Source organism: Bombus fervidus, chromosome 6, assembly GCF_041682495.2.
Source record: "Bombus fervidus isolate BK054 chromosome 6, iyBomFerv1, whole genome shotgun sequence".
Taxonomy (NCBI): domain Eukaryota; kingdom Metazoa; phylum Arthropoda; class Insecta; order Hymenoptera; family Apidae; genus Bombus; species Bombus fervidus.
Window position 1 is genome coordinate 6,815,809 of NC_091522.1, and position 22,887 is coordinate 6,838,695.

General features: G+C 34.2%; 1 protein-coding gene across 1 annotated transcript in view; it reads left to right on the forward strand.

The window, feature by feature from the left end:
- LOC139988391 (protein tipE-like) overlaps positions 1-22,509 on the forward strand; it is a 38,706-nt gene extending 16,197 nt beyond the window's left edge. Inside the window, exons 4-6 of the mRNA XM_072005733.1 lie at positions 91-284; positions 4,168-4,487; positions 17,110-22,509. Coding sequence (XP_071861834.1) covers positions 91-284; positions 4,168-4,487; positions 17,110-17,173 — 578 coding nt within the window. The 3' untranslated portion in view covers positions 17,174-22,509. The remainder of the gene's footprint in view (positions 1-90; positions 285-4,167; positions 4,488-17,109) is intronic.
- Positions 22,510-22,887: the final 378 nt, after the last annotated feature.

Below are 22,887 nucleotides of genomic sequence, written 5' to 3' on the forward strand. Positions count from 1 at the left end.
AACAATGTCTACTTTCACCCTCTCATTGATGGAAATGTCTGTTGACGGTCGGACGAGATGACTAGGATGATAACGAGGCGAAGTTCGCAGGGCTCATGGGCAACGACTCCGAGTGGTACTTCACCGGGGCCAAGCTGTTCCCCAACGTAAAAGGCTGTGGATACCCTCCAATGCTGAATTGCAGTATTTTCTACCGGCAGTACGCCAACATAGGGCAGAACTTTAGCTGTTACTACTCGAAAGTGGATCCCGGGATAGTCATCAGCGAACTCGACATGTGGCAGGTCTTTCTATGATTTTCTATTATTCTATGTGTGTATACAGGACGTGGCAATATCGTACAACTAGATTGAAGATTATTCTATGTGTATACAAAAATAAATCGAAAATCTGAAATACAACTTTTTCATTTGGGTATTCAAGTTTGTGGGAAAATTGAGTTGGAAGATTTATCAAGTATGAGATACATGTAAATTTGAATAATTCCTGAAATGATACAAGTGGGTACGTGTAAATAGATTAAAAATGTGGAATAAAATTTCTAGAAGTTTGAATTTGAATATATTTAGCTAATAATTTATCTAGTATAGGCGCAGTTGATACCTTTGTGTCAATGCTATGATTTTATTCTTTATTTGTTATTTTATTTTCGCGAGTATAGTAACCTATTATCGATTGTGCACCTGTCTCCAATAGAAAATTAGTCGAATTTATACGTACTCGACAAGTACTCGACTTTTCTTTTAAAAATAAAGTTTTAAGTGAAAAATTATCCTAGATCTTTGACTTAATTTTGCATGTGAAATAACCTTCTGTCCAGTTGTATCATACGTGTTGCCATATCCTATAGACTGCATGTACGTGTCTACTTCAAATTTGTCTCGTACTATGCAAAACACTGATCTGGGCGGAACGTTGTTGCACTTACGTATGCAACGTATCTGGTTTCTATGCATATAATTCAGTTGATTTTGTATTCTACATTTGTTATGTGCTACACCTCAAGAATTTTTCTATCGGTTAAGTTTATTGTTCTATGTAAAAAAGAAATGGATATTATTATCGATTCACATTCATGTGCTTCTATCCAGTTGGTATAAATAGTAATAATTCTTCCTGAATCTTGATCTTATTTAGATATGCAGGAAAAAGGATATTTATATATGATATGGATATTACAGAGAACATGAATATAACGATATTGAGATAACAAGAGAAATGCTAACTACACTTTTAAACTACAAATCGGAAGTCATATTGAAATATTTAAGTGAGTAACAAAACCTTGATATAAATTAAATTAATTATAAAATATGTCAGCGTCGTTAATCAGACATTTTACCGTTCATCCTAATATCCTTCTAACCTGTAATATATTTACTTGTATCTGTATGAAGAATATTCAAGGATATTTATTATAACTAACAAAACATTAAATATTTCTGTTTTTTAATTACTAAGCATCTTACAAAAGCAGAGTCAAGCACGTTAAGTACAATCGTAACCTACAAAAAGATCGAAAATTATATTTAAAAAATTATATTTAAAAAATATAAATAATAAAAACAAGAGAATCAAATCAATTTTCCAAAACGAAAAATGTGATAATACTGTTTACTATGTCAAGGGTTCGACATCAAATGCTATTTTAATCATTGAAAAGTGAATTCAGTATTTCATCACGAGGTAAGACTGAGCAGAAGAACAAATGGTATTGAAAAATCTGTTTCACGATATTATTTAACATATGAATCATTCGACAGTAGGTATCACATTGATTGTCGAAACGTGAACTATTGATGCTCGTTCCAGACAGGATTGCAAATAGAGGAATTGGTCTTTACGAACTGAATCAACATTACGATAATCGAAAGGGATAAGAATCGTATCAGTGACGTGTCGTTTGCTTCAAGGTGTAACCCGGTTACCGTGTTCTAGACGTCGCCGATTTGCACCCGGTGCTTGTACGTACAAGTCACGCGACAGTAGTCTTTATGTGTGTGACTTTCGTGCGAGTTTACCGTAGACAGGAACGTCGGACCGTGAATCGATACTGCAGGTGCTTATTGAGGGCATAGTGCATTATGCAGCGAACAACGTCTCCCCAGTAAATGGTTAAATACGTAACGACGCTCATTATTAACGGAGATCGGTATCTGTTTTAATTGGGACACAAAGACACGGACCCGTGAGCTAGAGTAATTGATGCCGATTGCATTGACTGCATCAATGGGGAGAAAGAGTTATGAAGAAGAAAGGCGATTGTGCGCGTTCAAATTTCCCTCTTGACTTGTTATCAGGAAAGACAAAATTAAAAAGTACCTGGGCGAACAAAAAAGAGCGTCGAGAATGTAATTGCATAATGGAATCCGCGGTAGCAATTTATCTGTGAGAGAGCGTAAAATGGCTTGCCTCAGAAATCCGTTGATCATGAGATATTTTTAGTGAACTGTTCGTGAGTATCAAATTGAATTTTTGGAATATTTTAAAAGTAGAATGTAGAAATAAAGCATTCTTACGAAACACAGTAAATTGCTGAGTTTGCAGTATAAGAGGATAATACGAGAACGAATACAGTTATTCACAAATGGATTATAGAAAGAACAAAACAAATTCATTTAATTTATTACTTTATATATTAAATCGCTATAATCATCGATCAGCATGAAAGAAATTGGGCTTCGATATTAGTCCTTGAATAAAATGTTTTACCCATGATTATTTAAATAATACATTGTTTTATTCGGCTACAAGTTACTTTGAAATAATTACATGAAAAAATTAGCCAAAACAGAAAACAGTTTGAAAATAATTTATTTGATCTCAACACAGGATGTTAAAATAAAGTAATTTAAAATAAAGTAATATAGAATAAAATAAAATAAAATAAAATAAAATAAAATAAAATAAAATAAAATAAAATAAAATAAAATAAAATAAAATAAAAATAGTAAAATAGTCAATAATAAAGTCAAAATGATACATTATTCCAAATTATTATTTTTCACTTTTATCTCAAATAAAAGTTTCCATGAATCTGGAAATATTCCGCATACTTTATTTAAATCGCGTAAATTACTGGTGGCGCGTCGATGGAAAATGCCGAAAGAGGATTTAAAAAGAAACAGGCGTCGCGAGTTGGAAAGAGCGATCCAACGAGTATCTCGGCGTGGAAAACGATATTCCGGCGCCAGGCACAGTAGAATTCCGTTACGTTTACGGAAACGTAGCCGCCTGTACGGTGACGAACAATGCATTTCAAGCGGGCTGAATACCCGGCCCGACGACAAAGACGGAAACCATCGTACTCGATGAAACTCGTGCCGCGCTGTCCGGAAGAAAAGAAAATTTCTCGCTCGTCCGCTCTTCAGCTGCGGTAGAATTGAATCCGCATGAGCGAGAAAGGATGAAAATGGGCAGAAAGGGAGACCGAAAGAGATAGAACGAACGCCCTGACCATTATAAAGCGACGATAACATCGTGGATTTGCCGGTGGAAAAGCTTGCCACTCCTACCACACTACGTGTGTCAATTTCGTAAATTAACGGCGCCCTCGAGATGCGTTCAGACATTGGATCGTTTGACGCCACCAAGGAAATTCATTGGATGAAAATGTGAAGACGTGAATTTTGGTATCGGACGGAGATAAAATGTGTTGTTGATGAAATAGTATTTTATTGGCTGTTTTCACTTAATACAGATCTTAGAGGACATTTTTTGAACACGTGTCTATGTATCGATAGTAAGATCGAGATTTTGGAGGAAATTTTACCTTTGGATATTTTAGATCTGTCTTTCATTGATTACTAAGTAGGAAATTACTATTCCATAGTTATTATTCTTTGAATTTTATATTATTTCTTTACATTATAGTTGCTCGGCTCATACTTTTCTACATCTCCCAAGAAATTTAATGAAAATTTGTCATAATTTAAAAGATACTTGTTCCGTGATACTTTATATTTATTCCGACAAATTGAGGCAACTGCTTTCATCAAACTGAAACATTCCATTCGATAAATTTTTTGCATAAATCTTTTTCAAAAAAGTCCCAAAAGTCCCCTGACCAATTCAGTGCGTACGAGGTATTCTTTAATATGCCGCGCGAAAGCGGAAGTGGACGTTGAACCATCCAGTGAGGTTGCTCGCGTGACGTGTTCCCCGCAGGTTTACATGAATCTGGTGTACGCGATGGCGATTCCGATACCGTCTTTCATAATCTCGGTGATATACCTCACCATCGCCTACTTCAAGATCTACAACGAAGAGGAGGTGGTCCTCGTGGGCGGCGAGGAGGGCGAGGACGGCGGAGAGGGTGAAGGAAGTAACGCGACACCTTTACCACTGACGAGCGGCGCCCTTACGCCCGGTAGCGAGGCTTTCAGGGAAGACCTAGCAAGCTTCGGGCATCAGCTGAAAGTCGCCATGGCCGACGACATCAGCAGAGAAAGCCTGGATGAGATACCGAACACATACTACACTCATGGGTAAGCGTGAAGATCTGTAAGATCTAAAAGGTCATTTGTTTCTGCGTTTTTTATTTTCGTTCTCACGTGCCTTACAATCTTATAGAAAGAAAAACTGTTAGTTGCAATTGGTCGAGGAGAAGTGTGAAGTAGGTTAGAAATTTCATGCTTGAACTAAGCTGGATATCTCGAGATTTTATGGACGCGGAGTTGTTTGTGGCGTTGAGAATGTTTCGGCTTGTTCGATGTAAGTTCAGTTGTTGAGTGTACTTCTGAGGGAATGTTTTGGAATTTCGGTGGTGTTGGAATTGGGTTTGTTAAAAATGTGTGTTAATTCGGGTTTCGGGTTTCGTGGTTCTAACGAAAGTAGTCGCAGTACTACACAAGTACGAAAATGCTTTTATATTTAATTCTTTCAGGACCAAGCGTTCCTGAACTTTGAGAAAATACTATTGTCGATATGCAATATCGAACTTTATTACATGTGGAAGCATTGTGTATAGAGGGGCGTAATATTGGATATTTGCTGTATCATGATTAATCTCTAAAGATTAATTCGGCAGGAAGTAAACATTTCGATTGTTCGATTTAGGGAGAAAGAATTTATCGATAGGTCAAATAGGTCAATTGCTTCGAGTAGCCTGCCAAACGAAAAATTGGGGTTTGAATCCCATTTCAGCAATCTGACTGACTGGTTCTTTTCTCTATCCAATTTATCGAGACTCTATGTATATAAATCTATGGTATCACTACTTCGCGTTGGCGGAAGCTATTTGGAAAATTGGAAAATCTGAACGAGCAAACAACAGATAAACTCCAAAAGTTTATTAGTTAATTGAATCATATTCAAAATTAATATTTGCAATATAGAAGGAAACATAATTTCTGTATAATGCTATTAAAGTGTTAAAAATTGTTAATCTGAATCAATCGCTAGTCAAAAATCTGACACGTGTGTATATACAAATTTAAAGATACTTCATTCTCCAATCTCTACTACATACAAATTTCAAAATATTAAAGACATTTCTACTTAAACAAACGTTTACACAGAATTGCTATCGCTAGCAAAATAAAATACTCGTATCGACTAACAATAATTTCCAAATTTTAAACCCCCAAATCATCACAAATTTCCATTGAATATAACATTCCTATAATTTTCTTGAAAAATGCATTTCAGAGGGATAGTTTCGGACACGGCGAGATTAGCATACGCCTTCCGAAATCAGCTTCGAGAATTTATGATACCGTGTAACAAGAGTCTTATTTTATTGGTTACATATCAAAGATCACGTATTTCTGTTGTTACGACTAATAGCGTAATAAATCACAAGTAATGGTCAGGATTCAGTCGAGCCAAAACAAACGTCGTTAATGGGACACTTAGGTGGTTTTAAGCGCTTTGGTAGTTAGAGTACCACGTTACTTGGATCATAGGGCTTCTGGTCAATCTAACAACACTCAGCCGCGTAAGGTTTTAAGAAATCGTTAATTCTAACCATATAATCGTGTTAAAGCAATTTCCCCACGATTTACTCGTTGAAAGTAAAAGAAGAAAAAATATATCAACGAAGTTGTATATTGCGATAGAAGATAGAAGATATAAGATATAAGATAGAAGATAGATCTTGGAAATTTATAAAAAATTCACGAAAGAAGTAGATGATATTGAGGGACGAATAGCAATATTCAAATTGTAATTACGTAATACGTAACTGTGTAAAACTTGAAAAAGGAATGTAAATCGGAATTCTTTGGGTATTTTCTTCGTTACGTATGCTTCGATAAAAATATAAAAACTGATTTTGTTAAGCGACGCTTGTATTTATTCACGCATGAGAATATAACAAAAGATTTGAAGAATTTAACACGGTAGAATGTTAGTGCAATTATATCGATTGTTATTTGCACTAATCTATATGAGGACCCTAAAATGGTTAGGTTTTAGGATTTTATAACGATAGAATTCTTTGACAAAGTTTATCACCAATAAAATCGTTATAATTATTCATTAATGACATATAGAGAAATAACTTTTGCTTTTTTTCGATAAACATTATAGCTGTGAATCTTCAGAGAAAAAAGAAGATATATAGATCATCATTGGATCTTTATCATGCTCAAACGAAATTTTTGCATGCTTATTGAAATTCCATTGCATCTTTCTCAAAAACCTGAAAATATAATATTGCCGACAAGATCTCTCCAACATGTTAGGAATATCTTCATCACCTTTGAAACCTTCAGAAAGAAAGGAGAGTGCATATACCTATATGTACTATCATTCTATCTTTACCGCGTCTAAAAAATCCTTCAACATCTGCATTGGAATTTCAATACACTCTCTCGTAACAGTTTAAACATTACACCGCTATCAGAACCTTTCCTGAACACACGAACACATATCCATCAACATCACAAAAGACTGCACGATACTACAGTAGCGTCAATCTCTTTTTCATCTCTTAAAAACTTCGAACACCCTTGGTTTTCCGTTTTAACTCGCACTTTCTCACGAATCCATAAATGGAGGAACCCGTTTCCTCGCGTATCCTGCGGAGTATCGATCCGATCGACGTAAAACCACGGAGAGATTCCTTGGCGAGGACAAAAAGCTTAGCCGAGAGTGCACGGCCATCGAATGGGAAGAACGGAGTGATCGTCGTTGGAAAACGGTTATCGAGCGGCCTTTGTGCGCGGGAACAGGCATAAAATACGCTCGAGATGAACGGTGCTCGCGGATCGTAGGTATATAAATATCCGTGGCACATGGTCAGCAAGCTCGACAAAGCGTCGATATCGGATGATTACACGGTCAATTTCGCCGGCGGCCCGCGACAAACCGAAGATATCCGATCACTCGGCTGCGCAAACACTGCGGCCTGCGCATCGAATACGATTAGCCATCGTTGAATCGGATCTATGGCCTCGAGATTTCCGAACGATGCTCGTCTGGCTTAACCCTAAACGCAGTTTAACCCTTTGTACGAAGATCTTTAACGTCGTCGTATGTTTGTCGCGGGAAATCTGAACTGTCAGCATTCGTGTCATGAGGTAGAAAGAGCGTTTCGGTGGGAGGGGAGTTTGGTTTGATGTGTGGAATTTCCGTTTACGTTGCTACTTTTGGTGGTCGGGTGAAATGTCAAAGGATATATTAGCCATCTGCGATTCTACTTCGAACTGGACTTGACATTCATGTATCTTGACATTCTTCGATTCCTTTCAGATTTCATATATAAAGCATACTGTTCAGCAAACAGGATTAAAAGTTTTGAGCAGCTATTGGAAAAGTAGTTTATTAATTATGAAGTATTTGAAATGAATGGTTGAATTGATTCTAGAGCCGTAAAAGATTACTCCTTCGAAGTAAATAAGAGTCATAGTGTTGTAAACATATTTAAGAAAAATGACCATAAATGTCTGTGAATTTATTTATTCAGTAGCCTTCTTCCGTATTCTACCTTTATTGGTGAAAAGAATAAAAGAAACAATCTGCACATTATCAATGTCGCTGTAATGGCGCCAATAAACTACAAAGGGTTTAAAGGATTTATGTGAATGAAATTCAGGTTAAGAATTCGATAGAATAAAATTACATTAGAACGTTTCTTCCAAAAAAGAAAGACGAGAAAGATAACAAAAGAACGTATAGTATGTAAAAAATGAACGACTTTATCGATCAAAATAATTTTTCTCGCTTACGATTACCTTTTGTTAACGCTCGTCCACAGAATAAAAAATCCAAGAGCAAAGATGCTCTAGAAGCAGTGTATTGAAGAGATTTTCCACCCTCCAAAACTGTGACTCTTATAAAATCAGTTTTTATACATTTGCTTTCTCTTAAGAAAGAAGCTAGTTACCCACGAGAGTAATTATTTTGTATTTGTTCTTTTCTATCGAAAAAGAATAGAATTTTCTTACTTACTTGATAATTCTGCGACTGAAATGCTCTAAAATTGTTTCTCTTATTTGTATAACATTGTTCGAAAGATAAAGCTACCCTATTTTCAGGTTTTTGCTAGTTTGCTTTTCATGGTATAGCGGAGTAAATCTGAAGGTATAAATCTTTGGCAATGAAGAAATCTTGTTAAAATACACTTACGTATGTATATCTTTTTATCTTCAAACAGCTCCATTTTTAATGCTCGTCTTTTTTTTTGTAAAAGTATAATTAAGATATAGTTAATCTACATGAAAAGCTATTATAAGTAGATCAAGAATGAAAAAAAGACTTTCCGGAAAATGATCGTCTTTATTGAGAAGAGGGATGATGAACTGGAGAGAATGCGCATTTAACGCAACCTGATTACCCGAAGCGAACGTTCAACTGTCTTTGCTTTTAGCAATACGAAAGCACGGTAATAGCGTTAACGTGGAAACTTGCGACGTTCCTCCCTGTTTGAACTCGCTTATTATATAATGTGTTTCCACAAAATTGCATGTTCAATTGCAAAACTTGATGAACCATTTTCATTGCGTCACAAATATTTTTATTAATTTTTCGACTCTTCCTAACGCTTCATTTTCGCAATTTGTGAAACATATAAACTCCAAGAAGAAACAAATAAGCCTGAAATACATGAAACATTCATTTTAGAATTTCTCCGTACAATTTACTAATCGTTCGAAATTATAAGCGTTTCACTTCAGAAATATTTTCTATTAAATTATTTAATAGAATATTGATAAATATTAGACTATTTTCTATAAAAGCGCGAACCTTCACGATATTCTTTCTCGTTTAAAATACGCTCTCGTATGCACACAAATAGAACAAAATCAATCTCCGCAATGCTCTGCTCGGCATACATACTTACGTTAGAAACGAATCAGAACCTATCCCTTGAATCCGTAGTATAACTTCTCCTTTATCAACATCAATTTTCTTCGCTATCTCCGAAAACTCCCTCAAAAACATCAGTTATCGATAGAACAGGAGTAAATTCTTTTACAAGAAATCAAGCTCAGTTAGACAATTGATCGACTTTCTTGCTCCAGTTATTTCAATCAGTGTTCATATCACTGTAGATGCGTTATAGTTGCATCGACGATAGTGTTACAGAGATGAAAAACGTGGGTCCAACGTCAAAATAACCGTTGTAACGGTCGCAATATCAACAATTCGCAAGATAAAACGTAGAACAGAATTAAGTAGATAAATATGAACTGATGATAGATTTGACATATGTACACCAGTTTGAATCGCATCCTCTTATCATGCAGAAATCTTTCGTTTCTATGTCGAACGAGATTTATCTGGATTTTTTGTTAGCGTTGATCGTGATTTTAAAAACACATGTTTTGAAATAAAGAGATATAAAAGCTTGTCGGATAATAAATTTTGGATTTATTTATAAATAAACTGCGGATGTTTATATAAATTTATATTTTTACGAACGGAAGTATAGAAATCTGACGTAAATAAAGATTTGTTTGAGGGATATTTGAATTTTGACTGCAAAAAGTAAGATATTATCTTTCGCTACGCGTTGCGCGCGTCTGAAATTAAAACTCCATCGTACAATCGTAAAAGGCAATTTTCCTCTTTTATCGTTAGTATAAAATAAGTAATTGGTTTTTATATAATTTATTTGTAGACGCAATTATCATCGAATTACAGATATTATCGTATTTAGGACGATTTTTATTGCTTCGATATTCAAATAAAATACAACTCCTTTCTCCTATAACGTTTTTTCTCCGTTCGTTACGTTGCGTTAAGCAGAATTTAGCATGTTCACACAATAAAAACAAGTGAAAACACAGTCAAATGTTTATCTTTCTTTTCTGGATACCATTGTTCCAATCCCTTTATTTTTCGAACATATTTTTATTCTCGTAACGATAAAAAAATTGACGCACCCTTACGATTCCACCAAGATCAAAATACATTTTCAATGAAATTGCTTCGAGAATATGTGATAAATTTTATAAGAACTATTTTTCATAATTTAATTAAAGATTATTCTTTCTACATAATAGTTACGATACTTCCTATTTTCTCCTGGGAATCTTCGTCTTTATCGAGTTTCTTCGCTGTCGATTGCAGTTTTGGAGTTAAGATCAGAAAACTAGGCGATTCTTTGCTTGATTTCGGTGTTGCCGACGAAATTATGAAAGTATAAAATTATGCTGTTCTCGTAAATAGCAGAAGTTCCAGTAAACGGGGAATAGGAAACTTTATTTTCCAGACTACCAGTCGCCAGAGTTTTTCCCGAGCTATGCTATAAATAGAAGGGTGCTTTGACTCGTCGAAAGAATTATACGAGAGCACTGAGAAGGTTGGAAATTATGATTTACTTTTTCGCTATTCAATTATTGAAAGAAGTTGTAAAATTCGTAATGAAGATATCACGGAACTCTGAGTTAAACGAAGGTTCTTATCCTCATGATAATTACATTTCATGCTAAAAAAATGTCTACCTACTCTTTGTTCCAATATAAATATGTGAAAGTAGAAAAGTTAATAATTTCTAGATCTAAATTTTTTCGAAATATTGAACTAATAACTTTAGGATAGGACGATAAAGAATTAATAAAAAATAAAATTCTTATGAAAGGGAGGATTAATTAAAAAATTGAGAGGTCGGAATATACATATAATATTCATCGGATATTTACAGAAGTGAAATTTCAATATTATTTTCTATAATAGTTAATTAAATCTTTCAATTCTTGTACATTACTAAATTGTTAATTTAAAATATACACAATTCAATGTAATGTATGTAATGAAACAATGCAAAAAAATTACATTTCGAAAATATCGATAGTAAAGAAACTATCGTAATAAAAATTGAAAATGCTGAGAGCTTATGTGATATTCGAAATGCTGTTAATGACACGCGGAGTCCTGTTTCCATATAGAGTATATTTGAAAGGAGAGTGAGCGCCTTGTAGTCTACGGCGAAATCAATGGATTACTCACGATATTTCAAAATATGTGTTACATCAAAAAATTCACAATAGTTTCGTAGTTCATACTTTAGAAAAAAAAGAAAAAATGTCAACAAATTTTAATTTTTATTTATTACATAGGATTATATTACACATAATAAATTTTTTAGTTGATATATTTTTAGAATGATGGATTCTTCTATATCAGAAACGAGGATTAATATAAAATTTAATGAAAATTTATACTATTTTTAAAAACTATTATATTCTTTGAAATCAAACCACTCTTTTGACAAGCTCTGTATTTTCGCGTGATCTCTAGAAAAGATCATATTCCCCATCCACATTTCTGTATCGTATCGTACAACTACACAATATATGAATGAACTTGAGCATTTATCTGTTGATGGAATTAAACCAAAAATGTCATAGAAAACTGAAGCGCGCGAATTTATCATCCGATTTATTATTCGAAATAGAGAATATAAATTTCACCAGAGGCATTAAAATTTTGACAATCAACGATATGCGATAAATTTTAAATACAAAAAAATAGGAGGATCGTTTATTGATAATATTTATTGACCTTTTGAAAATTGAATTTTACAGACACAGAAAGGAAATCAAACGACCTAATACAATGCAATATTTTATCGAGTTTACAGCCGCGATTGCACTTTTAATAGATAGATAAGGGAAAAAAGAATCTCTTTCGGGTTCATTGTTAGCTTTCCTGTTTTATTGAGAAAAATGGAATCGTGGAGAAAGGAGCTCATCGAACAAAGCGGGAAGAGATAATAGCGTTGTTGGCTTGCCAAAACTGCTACTAAAGCTTTCTTCCATAAGGATGCCTCACAGTTAAACAACTTGTCGCGTAAACTGTGTGAACGATTGAATTGAAATCGTTAAGTTTTATCCTTCTCGTATTTAGATACAATCAGTCTTCACAAGTTCCTGAACATCGAAATATTCGTATTCAATAAGTTTTTATTCATCGTGCCAGGAAATTATCAACATTGTTTATTGCGTTAAAAATTACAAGTAAATATTTATGGCTATTAATAATTTAGAGATAAAAGAGTTAAATAAATAGGAAAATAGACAAAATATTACTTGCGCTTTTTTACAATCTTCTCTCATTAATTTAAAATAACTTACAGTATTACAGTCATCTTTTCAAAATAAATGAAAAATATTAATCAGCTTTATGAGAGAGGATACTTTCCTATCCTTTGATCTTCCAAGATATGTATATATTTATCTATATTGGATCGATATCTTACCTGAATTCACAGTGGAATTTCGATGATATTTACATTGCTTTTAATGACTCGATACTGATTATGAACCTACGAAACCGATATGTAAGTACAGCGGATCTATCTGTTCGTCAAAGATTCGAATTGCTTTAATAGGAAATTCCCATCGGCTTTTCGGTGTCCCACGACGATCAGTTTACTTGCCGCAATGTAATCAATTTCTCTTAGGAGGCGCGTATCAGAATTCGAAGCGCAACATGTAATTAGTTACGGTCGTGGTATCAAAATTAATTCCCAGCAGACTTATTCTTTGGAGATGATGAGGACATTAAATTTGTTAGAAATAATTGTGAAGAAATTATAGCAAATTATATTACAAGTTGATAAATTGGTTTTTTATATTAATATCTTAACGATAGACTAAGACTACTGAACTTAACACTTAGTCATATACTACATGAAATTACATGAAGTCAAATATCAGTTTGTTCGACGTTTGCGACGACCAGAAACACGATGAAATACCATGAACGATGCTACTTGCGTCGTGCCCGTATCTGAATGTATATTCATGTGTTTATTTAATTAGCATAAATGTAAAACATCATCCAGACTAAGACGAAAATAACGATGAATACAGTTTATGAAATTAAATTAGGTCAATTGATCTCTCTAATTCCAGTTTCGTGACATTAAGAAATACATACTTACATTTTGTTAAACGAACAGAAAGAATAAAAGCTTTTATTTTCTTGTCCAAATGGATAAACTTTTATAAAACATAATCGTACAGAACGTTATTTCACATAGTTCTCGTTAGTAATTAAAAAATTGATAGATTGATAGATTGATAGATAGATATACATTTATGTATTTATGTATACATATACATGCATAGATATATGTATTTACATTTAGCGATACCTATAATTCTCGTATCATCCTACAGTAATCGTAAAATGAAAGTAGTACAAAATATTACATTCAAAAGAATTAAAAATTCAAAGGATGAAAATTAGAAAGTTACATATTAAATATTCCAAATGGTACAAACATCTTTTTCAACCTAATTTCCTGGACAAACCACAAGCAATTAATTCGTTTTAAATCTACAATGAAATGTGTACCGTATACATACGTTTTTCCTATACGTAAATCAACCTCTATATGGGATGCGTGAGTAGCGTGAGTGAGGCCAGGCAAGGACGCAGGCATCGATTCTGACCTAACCACCTCCGTCCCAGCTTCTAGCCTAACTCCAACAACTCACCCCGTTTCCACTTTCAACCTGCTCTTACCCCTTCTCTGTCAGGTCAACTCTGAACCTTATGACTTTGTTTTACTTGACTACTCCTCTACCTATTCGTGGTCACCTACTCCTGGAGACCAGACGAATAGTAACATTCTTCTTTTAATATTCACTAAAGATCTTAATTAGGATTTTGAAATTTCGCAATTTACGATCTCTAATTTTCTTTCGTTTTTCGACCCCAAGATATCAGATGAAACATAAACGTTACGAATGGAATACGATATTACTGTTAGGTTAACCTTTAAACTGTGAAGGTGAATATTTCATGCTGTTTCGTTTCGTGGCCATTTCTACCGGATTGAGTTTCTCGCGAGACAATAGATAGAAAAAGTTGTATTTTGCCGTATAAAAAAATTATTTGACAAAAGATTTATAATAACTTTAATTTAGAACATTAGAAGATGTTATATGATTGTTTTAACAAGTATTACTTACTGAAAAATGCATCAGACATGAAAGTTCCACGTTTACAATTTAGGGGTACCGTAAAAACATTTATAATCCAAGGCTTAAAGAATAATTATTATATTAATCTCGGAATACAAGAAATAAAAACCACAATGTACAATTAAGTCAGATATACTTATATTTCCAAAAAAGCTGTTTACAAGATACTTAATTTTATTTTGTACGATTTCTCAGCACTGTTTTCACTACCTCACACTATTTTAGAAGGATGGATCTCCTTTGGAAAATCAATTTACAATAATACAAAATTGCGAAAAATATTATAATAAAATTTGAGTGTTTTGAGATAATTCAGCAATAACTTCTAAAAGCAAAGAAAATTGCATAATTGAAACGTGGAACGACCTATCAGAAGAATCGAACATCACGCAATTATCTTTCATTCTCCACTAACGTTCTAAGCTATGTACATTCTCAATGTCCATGATCAATAAAACACACATTTTAACATGAATTTAATACTAAATGAAATCACTCGTTAGCGTAACTCGATCGATAGGGCTGTCCGGATTGAATGTTTGAGTATATAGCCCCGACTCTGGCATCTTGCCTACACACGATCTTGCATTTACACTATTATCCCATTTCGAAGCTTTATTTTTATTCTCGGAACGGTACCTCCAATTGGCCGATTCATTAACAGCTTCTGATCTCCGTTCGATCGACGTATCGAATTCGGTATAATGTTACTGCAGGAAATCGCATGCTTTTTTACGAAGTGATAATCGATAATCGCGTACAATTTCGAAGATTTTCAACGTCGAATAGCGTGTACACATTTTGATCAATAATACGGCACCACTTTGCGTTGGACTGGTTTCGAACAGCAAGTAGAGCATGCGCCCGATAAACATTAAGGGATTTGCTGTCGTCTTCTCTTTCGAAACGATTAATCGTTCTACGTTCGCGCGATCGCTTTTTTTCCTTTTATTTCTCCTCGGCACACTAGTTTTTGTTCGCTTTCATTTCGCGCAAACGATCGGTGGAATTTATCGTGAGAGTGTTGGGACAAATTGAGCGTTTGTCGTTCCTTCGTTAATTTCAAGATAGAACGTTAACTCATATTTTAAATGAAGAGATGTAGTTTTATAACAAGAGTCTTTAGTAATTAATGAAAATAGTATTAAATATCTAGAGCTTCTGGAGAAAAAATGGATTTTAAAATTTTATTATTTTAGTTATTTATTTCCATTAGATAGACGTATTAAAGAAAAGGGAATTTTAGAATTTTGTAAGATAACTATATTATCTTAAATGTGTTACTTTACATATTCAGATAAATTACATAGAAGTTGTTCGAAATATCAAGTATTTTTACAATTTAAATAAAAAGGGATTTTAAAACTTTATAAGATACGTTGTCTTAAATACATAATGGTTTTTTACATATTTAACTAAATTAAATACAAATAATAAGAACTCTGAATTATCTTGGAAAGATAAAATTTAAATGTTGATGTATTATTCGTTATATTATATTTACATTATTAAAAAATTAAATAGGCAGCTTATTGCAAATTTAAACAACGTTTACTGTTCTCAACAATTATTTTTGTAATATTTGCGAATTACTATCTAGTGAATTCTGTACCTTATTCATTTCCTTTCTTAGTAAATTTTAGAAACTAGGACAAAGAAAGGATATTAAATTTTGAAGAATAAGTAAGATCGAGGAAAAACGATATTACTTCGAAAATGAATTTTATGCTGTATCTTATGAACCATGCAAAGTTTCCTTGGTCCGCTCTCTGGTCTTTAAGGTTAGATTACGAGACCATTCATTTGCTTAACTATTTAAGATCATCGGTAAACTTGGATTATCTTTCGATCGTTGTCGTTGACGAGCTTCTTGGTGGCATTAAAGATCTTCAAGAGCCTCTTGGGATATCAATGAAATTGATGATAAAATTATTTTGTGGCATGCGAGCGAGGCAATAAAATTGCAATAGCGTCAGAAGTACGATTTTAAAGGGATTTTAAAATATGTACGTATTATTTCGTAGTACGCAAGTACCAATAAAAAATAAAAATTAAATAAAATCTACGTTATGGAAAATTTTGTTCGTTAATCTAAATCAGAACTTAAAAAACGAAATTTAAGAATCCCAACCTTACACACAAATCTCTGGTTTTAAGAATGACGTTTCATCTTCGTTAAAATGTGTACATGTACGTGTCTGCGAAGGATGGGTCAGTGTGCGAATCTAAAAGGGAGAGTGCGAAAATTATGTACCTGAGGTGAGAGAATTAATCACCTTTAGATCTTCTGTCAACTTCTCCTTTCTGAAACAGGACAAGGTAATCAATTTACTATCATTAAGTCGCTATCCGCTATAGTTGGGACATTCAAAGTTCAGACGCAAATAATGGAGATTTGGTATCGATTACTATAATCTTTTCCACTCTGTGTATAGATGTGAGTAGATGTACGTACATGTGTGCGCAAATGTAGGTGCGATACTTATCAATTTTCGCCAATACTGAAAATTCAAGTGCCTTATCTTCCGGATAGCTTCTTTTTTGTTTTAAAAGAAGATTAATAACCAATTTTCATCATTCGAGACTGCCAAATGGAAAAATGGTAAATTTACGTACCAACTGTGACTGTCCCAACTTTACTAAATTATCATCTGACGCTTGATTTTCTTACAGTCTGCACTGTATACATTTACAAGGTTACCCAACGCTGATATACCTGTTTCAGAAACTTGAGCAAGACGATGACGACGAGTATCTCAACTCCCCCTGGGCCGACGGCAGCAGTCTGAAGCGACACTTTCAAGGTCTGAACAACATCTCCTGGAAACCGCACTAAGCGGGAACCCAAGAATGGGACCTAGAAGAAACGAGAGAAAAAGCGAAAGAAAAAGAATTTTTTCTTCTACGTAGCTTGTTCGAGTTACTGACCGCAAATATAGCCAATATTCTCTCACCGACTATCAAAGATGAAGAACGAGAATTTTATGAGATATGTAATAGAGAAAAAAAGACCGCAATGGCGACCGTATCTTCAGGTATTTCCACGGATTGATCCAGTGGTGTACGATGCTCAAAGTAAGAGTTTTCGAAAGGAACGGGCGTTCAATTGCGTCCAATTAAATACAAAATAAAAAAATAAAAGAAAGAAAATAAAAATAGGATATCCGTCGGTGTTCTCTCCTCAAAGCGAAGAAACGAAAAAAAAAAAAAAAAAAACAGAATTCAATTGATATAGGATTTGATCCAGAGTGTCGTTCAAGATGAAAGATAAAGGAAAAGATAGAAAGAGAGTGTTTTAATAATATGCCACAACGCTATCGCATAATACTGTCCCGCACTGTGTACGCGCTAATTATTATCCAATAGAGATATAACGATATTTTGTGACAGACTTTTTTCTACTCGACAACCGCCCGGCATCACGAGAAACGCGTGCAAAGAACGTGACCTCTCGGTTCTTGCTGATCGATTAATCCGTCGGTGGCTCGCGTTTTTAGCCCGACATCGAGGTCGAACGATCGGCTGCTTGGCGAGGATCCAGCCAGGAAACATTACATTCGGATTCGTTGCCGATATTCCGAGCATCTCTGGGGTCTCATCGTATCGTAAAGGGTACTTCCGAAACATTATAGAAGAACTTCCAGGATAAATTCCCGGCACTACTCGATCGCCATTGAGAGAAGATCGATGCAAATGAACCATCGACTTGGAAACCATTCCGTATCTAAACTGTATAATCCCTCTTCTCGACGATTTAACAAGTTCCCGAATTTGCTCACAGCGATGCTCGAGGAACGTTGTAAAAACGTAGAAATTGTATAAATTCTCAACGATTGTGCTCCACATGTATTTGGAGAAACGCGATTCGTAGCATAATATCAAAGAGAATTGAGAAATGGATCGATTTTGGAGATCATTATATATATATATATATATATATATATAATCGTGTCGAGTACAGGAATTATTTGTCGTTGAGCTTCTTCGGGAACACCCTGTACGATTTTTTCTTCGTATATACAATTCACGTAACTATTTTTACGGAAGCCTGCGAATGCAAGACAAATAAGGCGAATCGTTTCCTGCGGGTTGAACGTACCATACGATTCGATCACCGACAGAACAAATTATATGTAATAAACAGTCACGCGATTCGCTCCTCCTCATCGTGATACTAAGTCGAGCGAATGCATTCCTGCCCATTTATTCGATAGCACGCGCCTGGTGAAAAAACACACACATACACACATACACACACTTGATCCTTTTTGCACAACTCTGGTTGACTCTAATTTACTTGACCAAGAATGAGAAGAAAGGAAAATGTAATCTCTGTCGTAATAATCGGCAAACGCTGAAGAGGAGAGAAACCGAACTTGCACGAAACGGTCGCGTTTACTCAAGTGGACTAAAAGCTTAAAACGAGTAAATTAATGAATTAAGAGTACCGTTACCAAGTTAACAAGTATTACTAAGTTAATCTGCTTGCTGTGTGATCATGACGCGCATCCGAGAAACGCCACTCCACATCGTAGACGAATCGTGAACCACACATGTATCGACACACCGTATCTTTCACGTACACAGAACATACATACACATACACGTACATGTCCGTTTTACCGTGAACCGTAAATACACGCTTCTGTCTGAGAATATTCGACGCGATTCACCGAGACGTAAAACGGCGAACTTCAAATTACGCTTTAGGGGTGCGCCCTTCCTCCATCGATTACTCGATTTCTGCATTTGTTTTATTTTGGAAAAAGTAAGGTAGAGGTCGCTCGAATATGATAGAAACGACGAGTAGAACATTGTGATCGAAAATTTGGTGATTGATGGAAATCGAGTGAGAAGGCTGATTCGTATCTACTGTGAATTTGTCTGACTAGTCTCGGGTGATACTACTGAACCCCTTCTAACTCTGCTGGCGTATTGAATCAGTAGGTTGCTATAAGTATATTACTATAAGACTTGATATAATTTTCGCAAAATTATAAACAATTATTATTGTATTACGTTGAAACATATGAAATGTCCGATTTTGAACGACTAGCTGAATCATACAAGAATGTATTAATATACGTAAATGTTAGAAAAATAATATTATATATGATAAAGAAAATTCTCAGCTTTAAGATGACATATAAGGATAAGAATATTTGTTGAAAAAAAATTTTAGAAAATTGATGCAACAAAAATGGACATTTCATATATTACAAATTATTATTAACAAGCGATCATTTTTTCAATAATACAACAATATAAAAGGATTTATACAACAAATTATTGTATGTCAAAGTGGTTAGTGAGAACTATGAATGAAAATACTGTCTGTAAGAGATACTGCCACAATGAACCTAAATGTTTCCTTCGAAATACGTTCATACTGCAACATATTGACAAATAAGATCCGATGAAGTGTCGGCGTTTAAATCGACGTTGTTGGTATGTTGAATGCTCAGTGAAAAGGTATCGAACGATACTTTATCAAGCCAATATCAGTTCTTTATCAGTAGATCGACACACAGCACGAATCAGCCCTATCTGAAGCATATTGTATGGCATCACGATACAGCTTCGTGTCGCAAAAGAATGTAATTTTTCAAAGGTGGATCGGGTGAAGTTTATCGATAGGAAGGAACGGAAAGTTCATTGTTCCCGCTTTGTATCTCTGGTTGAATAACGAGTAGCACACAGTCAGATATTGCACGCGACATTTTCTAAAATTATAGATTTCGAACCGCCGGCTATCGTAGCGGGCTCAAAGAAAACTCAACCCCGCGATTACGTAAAGGGACACAGGGTGCTACTTGCGCAGAGGGTGAAACAAGTAACGATGGTTTTTTCGCGGCATCGTTGCTGCGCGTGAATCGATACGAGTGGCGCAGGACAGGCGAACCTTCGCCCCTGAGATCGATGGCAAAAATTGATGCTGAACAAATTTTACCAACACCCAAATTCGAGTTATTTGATGAATTTCTGCTGTAATATTCTTTAAAGTCCATATTCTTCTTTTTGGACAGGTAATATCATGATACTCGGATTAACGATCCGTTTCGTGCCATTACTGTCCTTTAACACTGAAATTCAAAGATAATTGAAAAGATTTCTGGAAAAGGAGCTTATAAGATAAAATGGTGATTAAATAATTAGTGCTTGCGTAAATTGTGTCGGGAATTTTAGTTTTATTATTATTATATTACCTACGTTTGAATTCATAATTATAATGGATCTTAAAGGAGATCGTTCTTTCGATATTTGTGATATTTTATGATCATTCCACTATTTGAGTAAAAAATATGTTCGACACTTATATATTTACCATAGACTGTTACCTACAAGTTCTATTCTTAGAAAGCTCCTGCATTGTCAGTTTTATTAGAATTTATGAGCGAATTTAGAATAATATTGAACAATATTAATATCCACTTTGTACGAAGTACTAGTTATAATGTAAACGTAGCATTTTATAAAGAATGAATCTTGAACACATTATATAATTAACTCAGAGATCTATGTTTAACGAATGTAAATTATAGTATTTTCCATTGCTCGGTTCTGCAATTATTGTTGAGCAGAGTATCGATCAAATAGTCGCACCCTGGGTACCACGCAACTTGAAGCTGATCTTCTACGTTCGAAGACCTGAAGCATAGTAAAAAGCAACTAAGATTTCATATAGACTATTTTCCTTTCCGCTAAAGAACGCGAAAAGTGATTACTATGGTGCTTGACTCGAGAAACAGTTAAAATATCTGTATTAAAAGATAATTTTAACATATTTAACACAGCATCGAATTATATGAGATGATCTCACGTGTGATTCTCATTCGACGTGATCTTTCATCATTTTACAAGTTTGCGACCTGTTCCATACGTAAAAACTACATACACACACGCACACACACAGACACACCTTTTCAACGAACATGTATACACACGTGTACACACGTATACGAACACACATGACTAACACGAATATACACTGATAACCTATGGAAAGAAATAATAATTGAATTGTTTTTATGGATTAAGAACAAGTTGTCTGTGATCTACAATAATTAAAAGAATATTTAATAAGTATTAACATGGTAAATGCATAATTGACATGTCGATAATGTCGAACGAATCGGTTTAGGGAATAATAACTAATAATAGAGCAAACAAAAGAAAGAGGAAGGAGAACAAGGAAGCGGAAGTAAAAGCAGTCAGATATCGGGATGATCTCAATGTTAATGGATAGAGCAATATGATAGAAGAGATGGTGGGCAAAAAATAATAACGATAATGTTTGTCGCATTAACGACATTACCGCAAAGGAATTCTAGAGAGAAGAGAGGTATATTATATAAATGCATATATAAACATTAAAATAATAAAGAAAGAAAAAAAATAGAGATTTAAAAATGGAACACGCCACGTCTAAATACTATGTAATCGCTGTTGTTAATCAGTAATAATTCGCGATGTAAAGAGAAGAGAAGAAAAATACCAATTTATGCGTGCTGCGTTCGAAGTACCGATTAAAATACCAAAAAAATTATATAAATAAATAAATATATATATATATGGCACTTGATTGTCGCGGCTAAAAAAAGTACATAGGATAGATAGATTTATAGAAGCGCAAAAAAACACCAAAAATCGTTCCTTCCACCCGCTCCGGCCGTGTATTTGATTATCGATTTTAAATATATCGCATCTCATGTAAAAGTCAAAGAATGGCTCTGCGAACTTGTAAGCGCACCTCAGAATGCAATTAGTATATCGTTTTACTAATAAGACAGGGAGGAATAAAGTTGTTAAACTGAATGAGAACAAGAGATTAAAAGGGGAGAGGAATGGAAATTACAGAGGAGAGGAAAGAACGAAGAGAAAGAGAATGCTATATTAATGCCACAATCACCGAGTAATAAGTTGTTCAACGAGCGTTGCGAAAGATGTTCGAGATAATTTTTGTACAGTTTTGGCACACACGAGAACGTGCAACATCGTCGTCTTTATATTTATGTACAACATTCAATTATTATAAATTTTCGATATTATTACAAACTATGATCGATTTCGTGTGAAAGTGTATATGGCTTTTTCTGCGGTTAACAATAAAATGTTGTCAAAGCTTTTTTCACGAGATATATATACATACATATTTCACTCAGAAGTTTGATTTATCTACTGATTATTGTTCTTCCCTTGTTCCACAATATATTATAGCTTAACAAATTATAATTTTTTCAACAGAATTTTCAATAGTCGAACTGTATCAAGCTATAAATTGTTTATATGATACGTGTTATTTTTTGCATAGATGTTTTATTATCAATAACTTTTCTGTATATAAGGTATAAAATTATACATTATCAACTATCATAGGGCAACATGCAATAATTAAAGCGAAGCATTTAGTTTAATAAAGTACTCATTAAAATCTGAAAGAGTTATATGATTCATACAGTTTACTTGTGCAAATAGTTGACTAAAAAAATTTTTTTTCTATTAT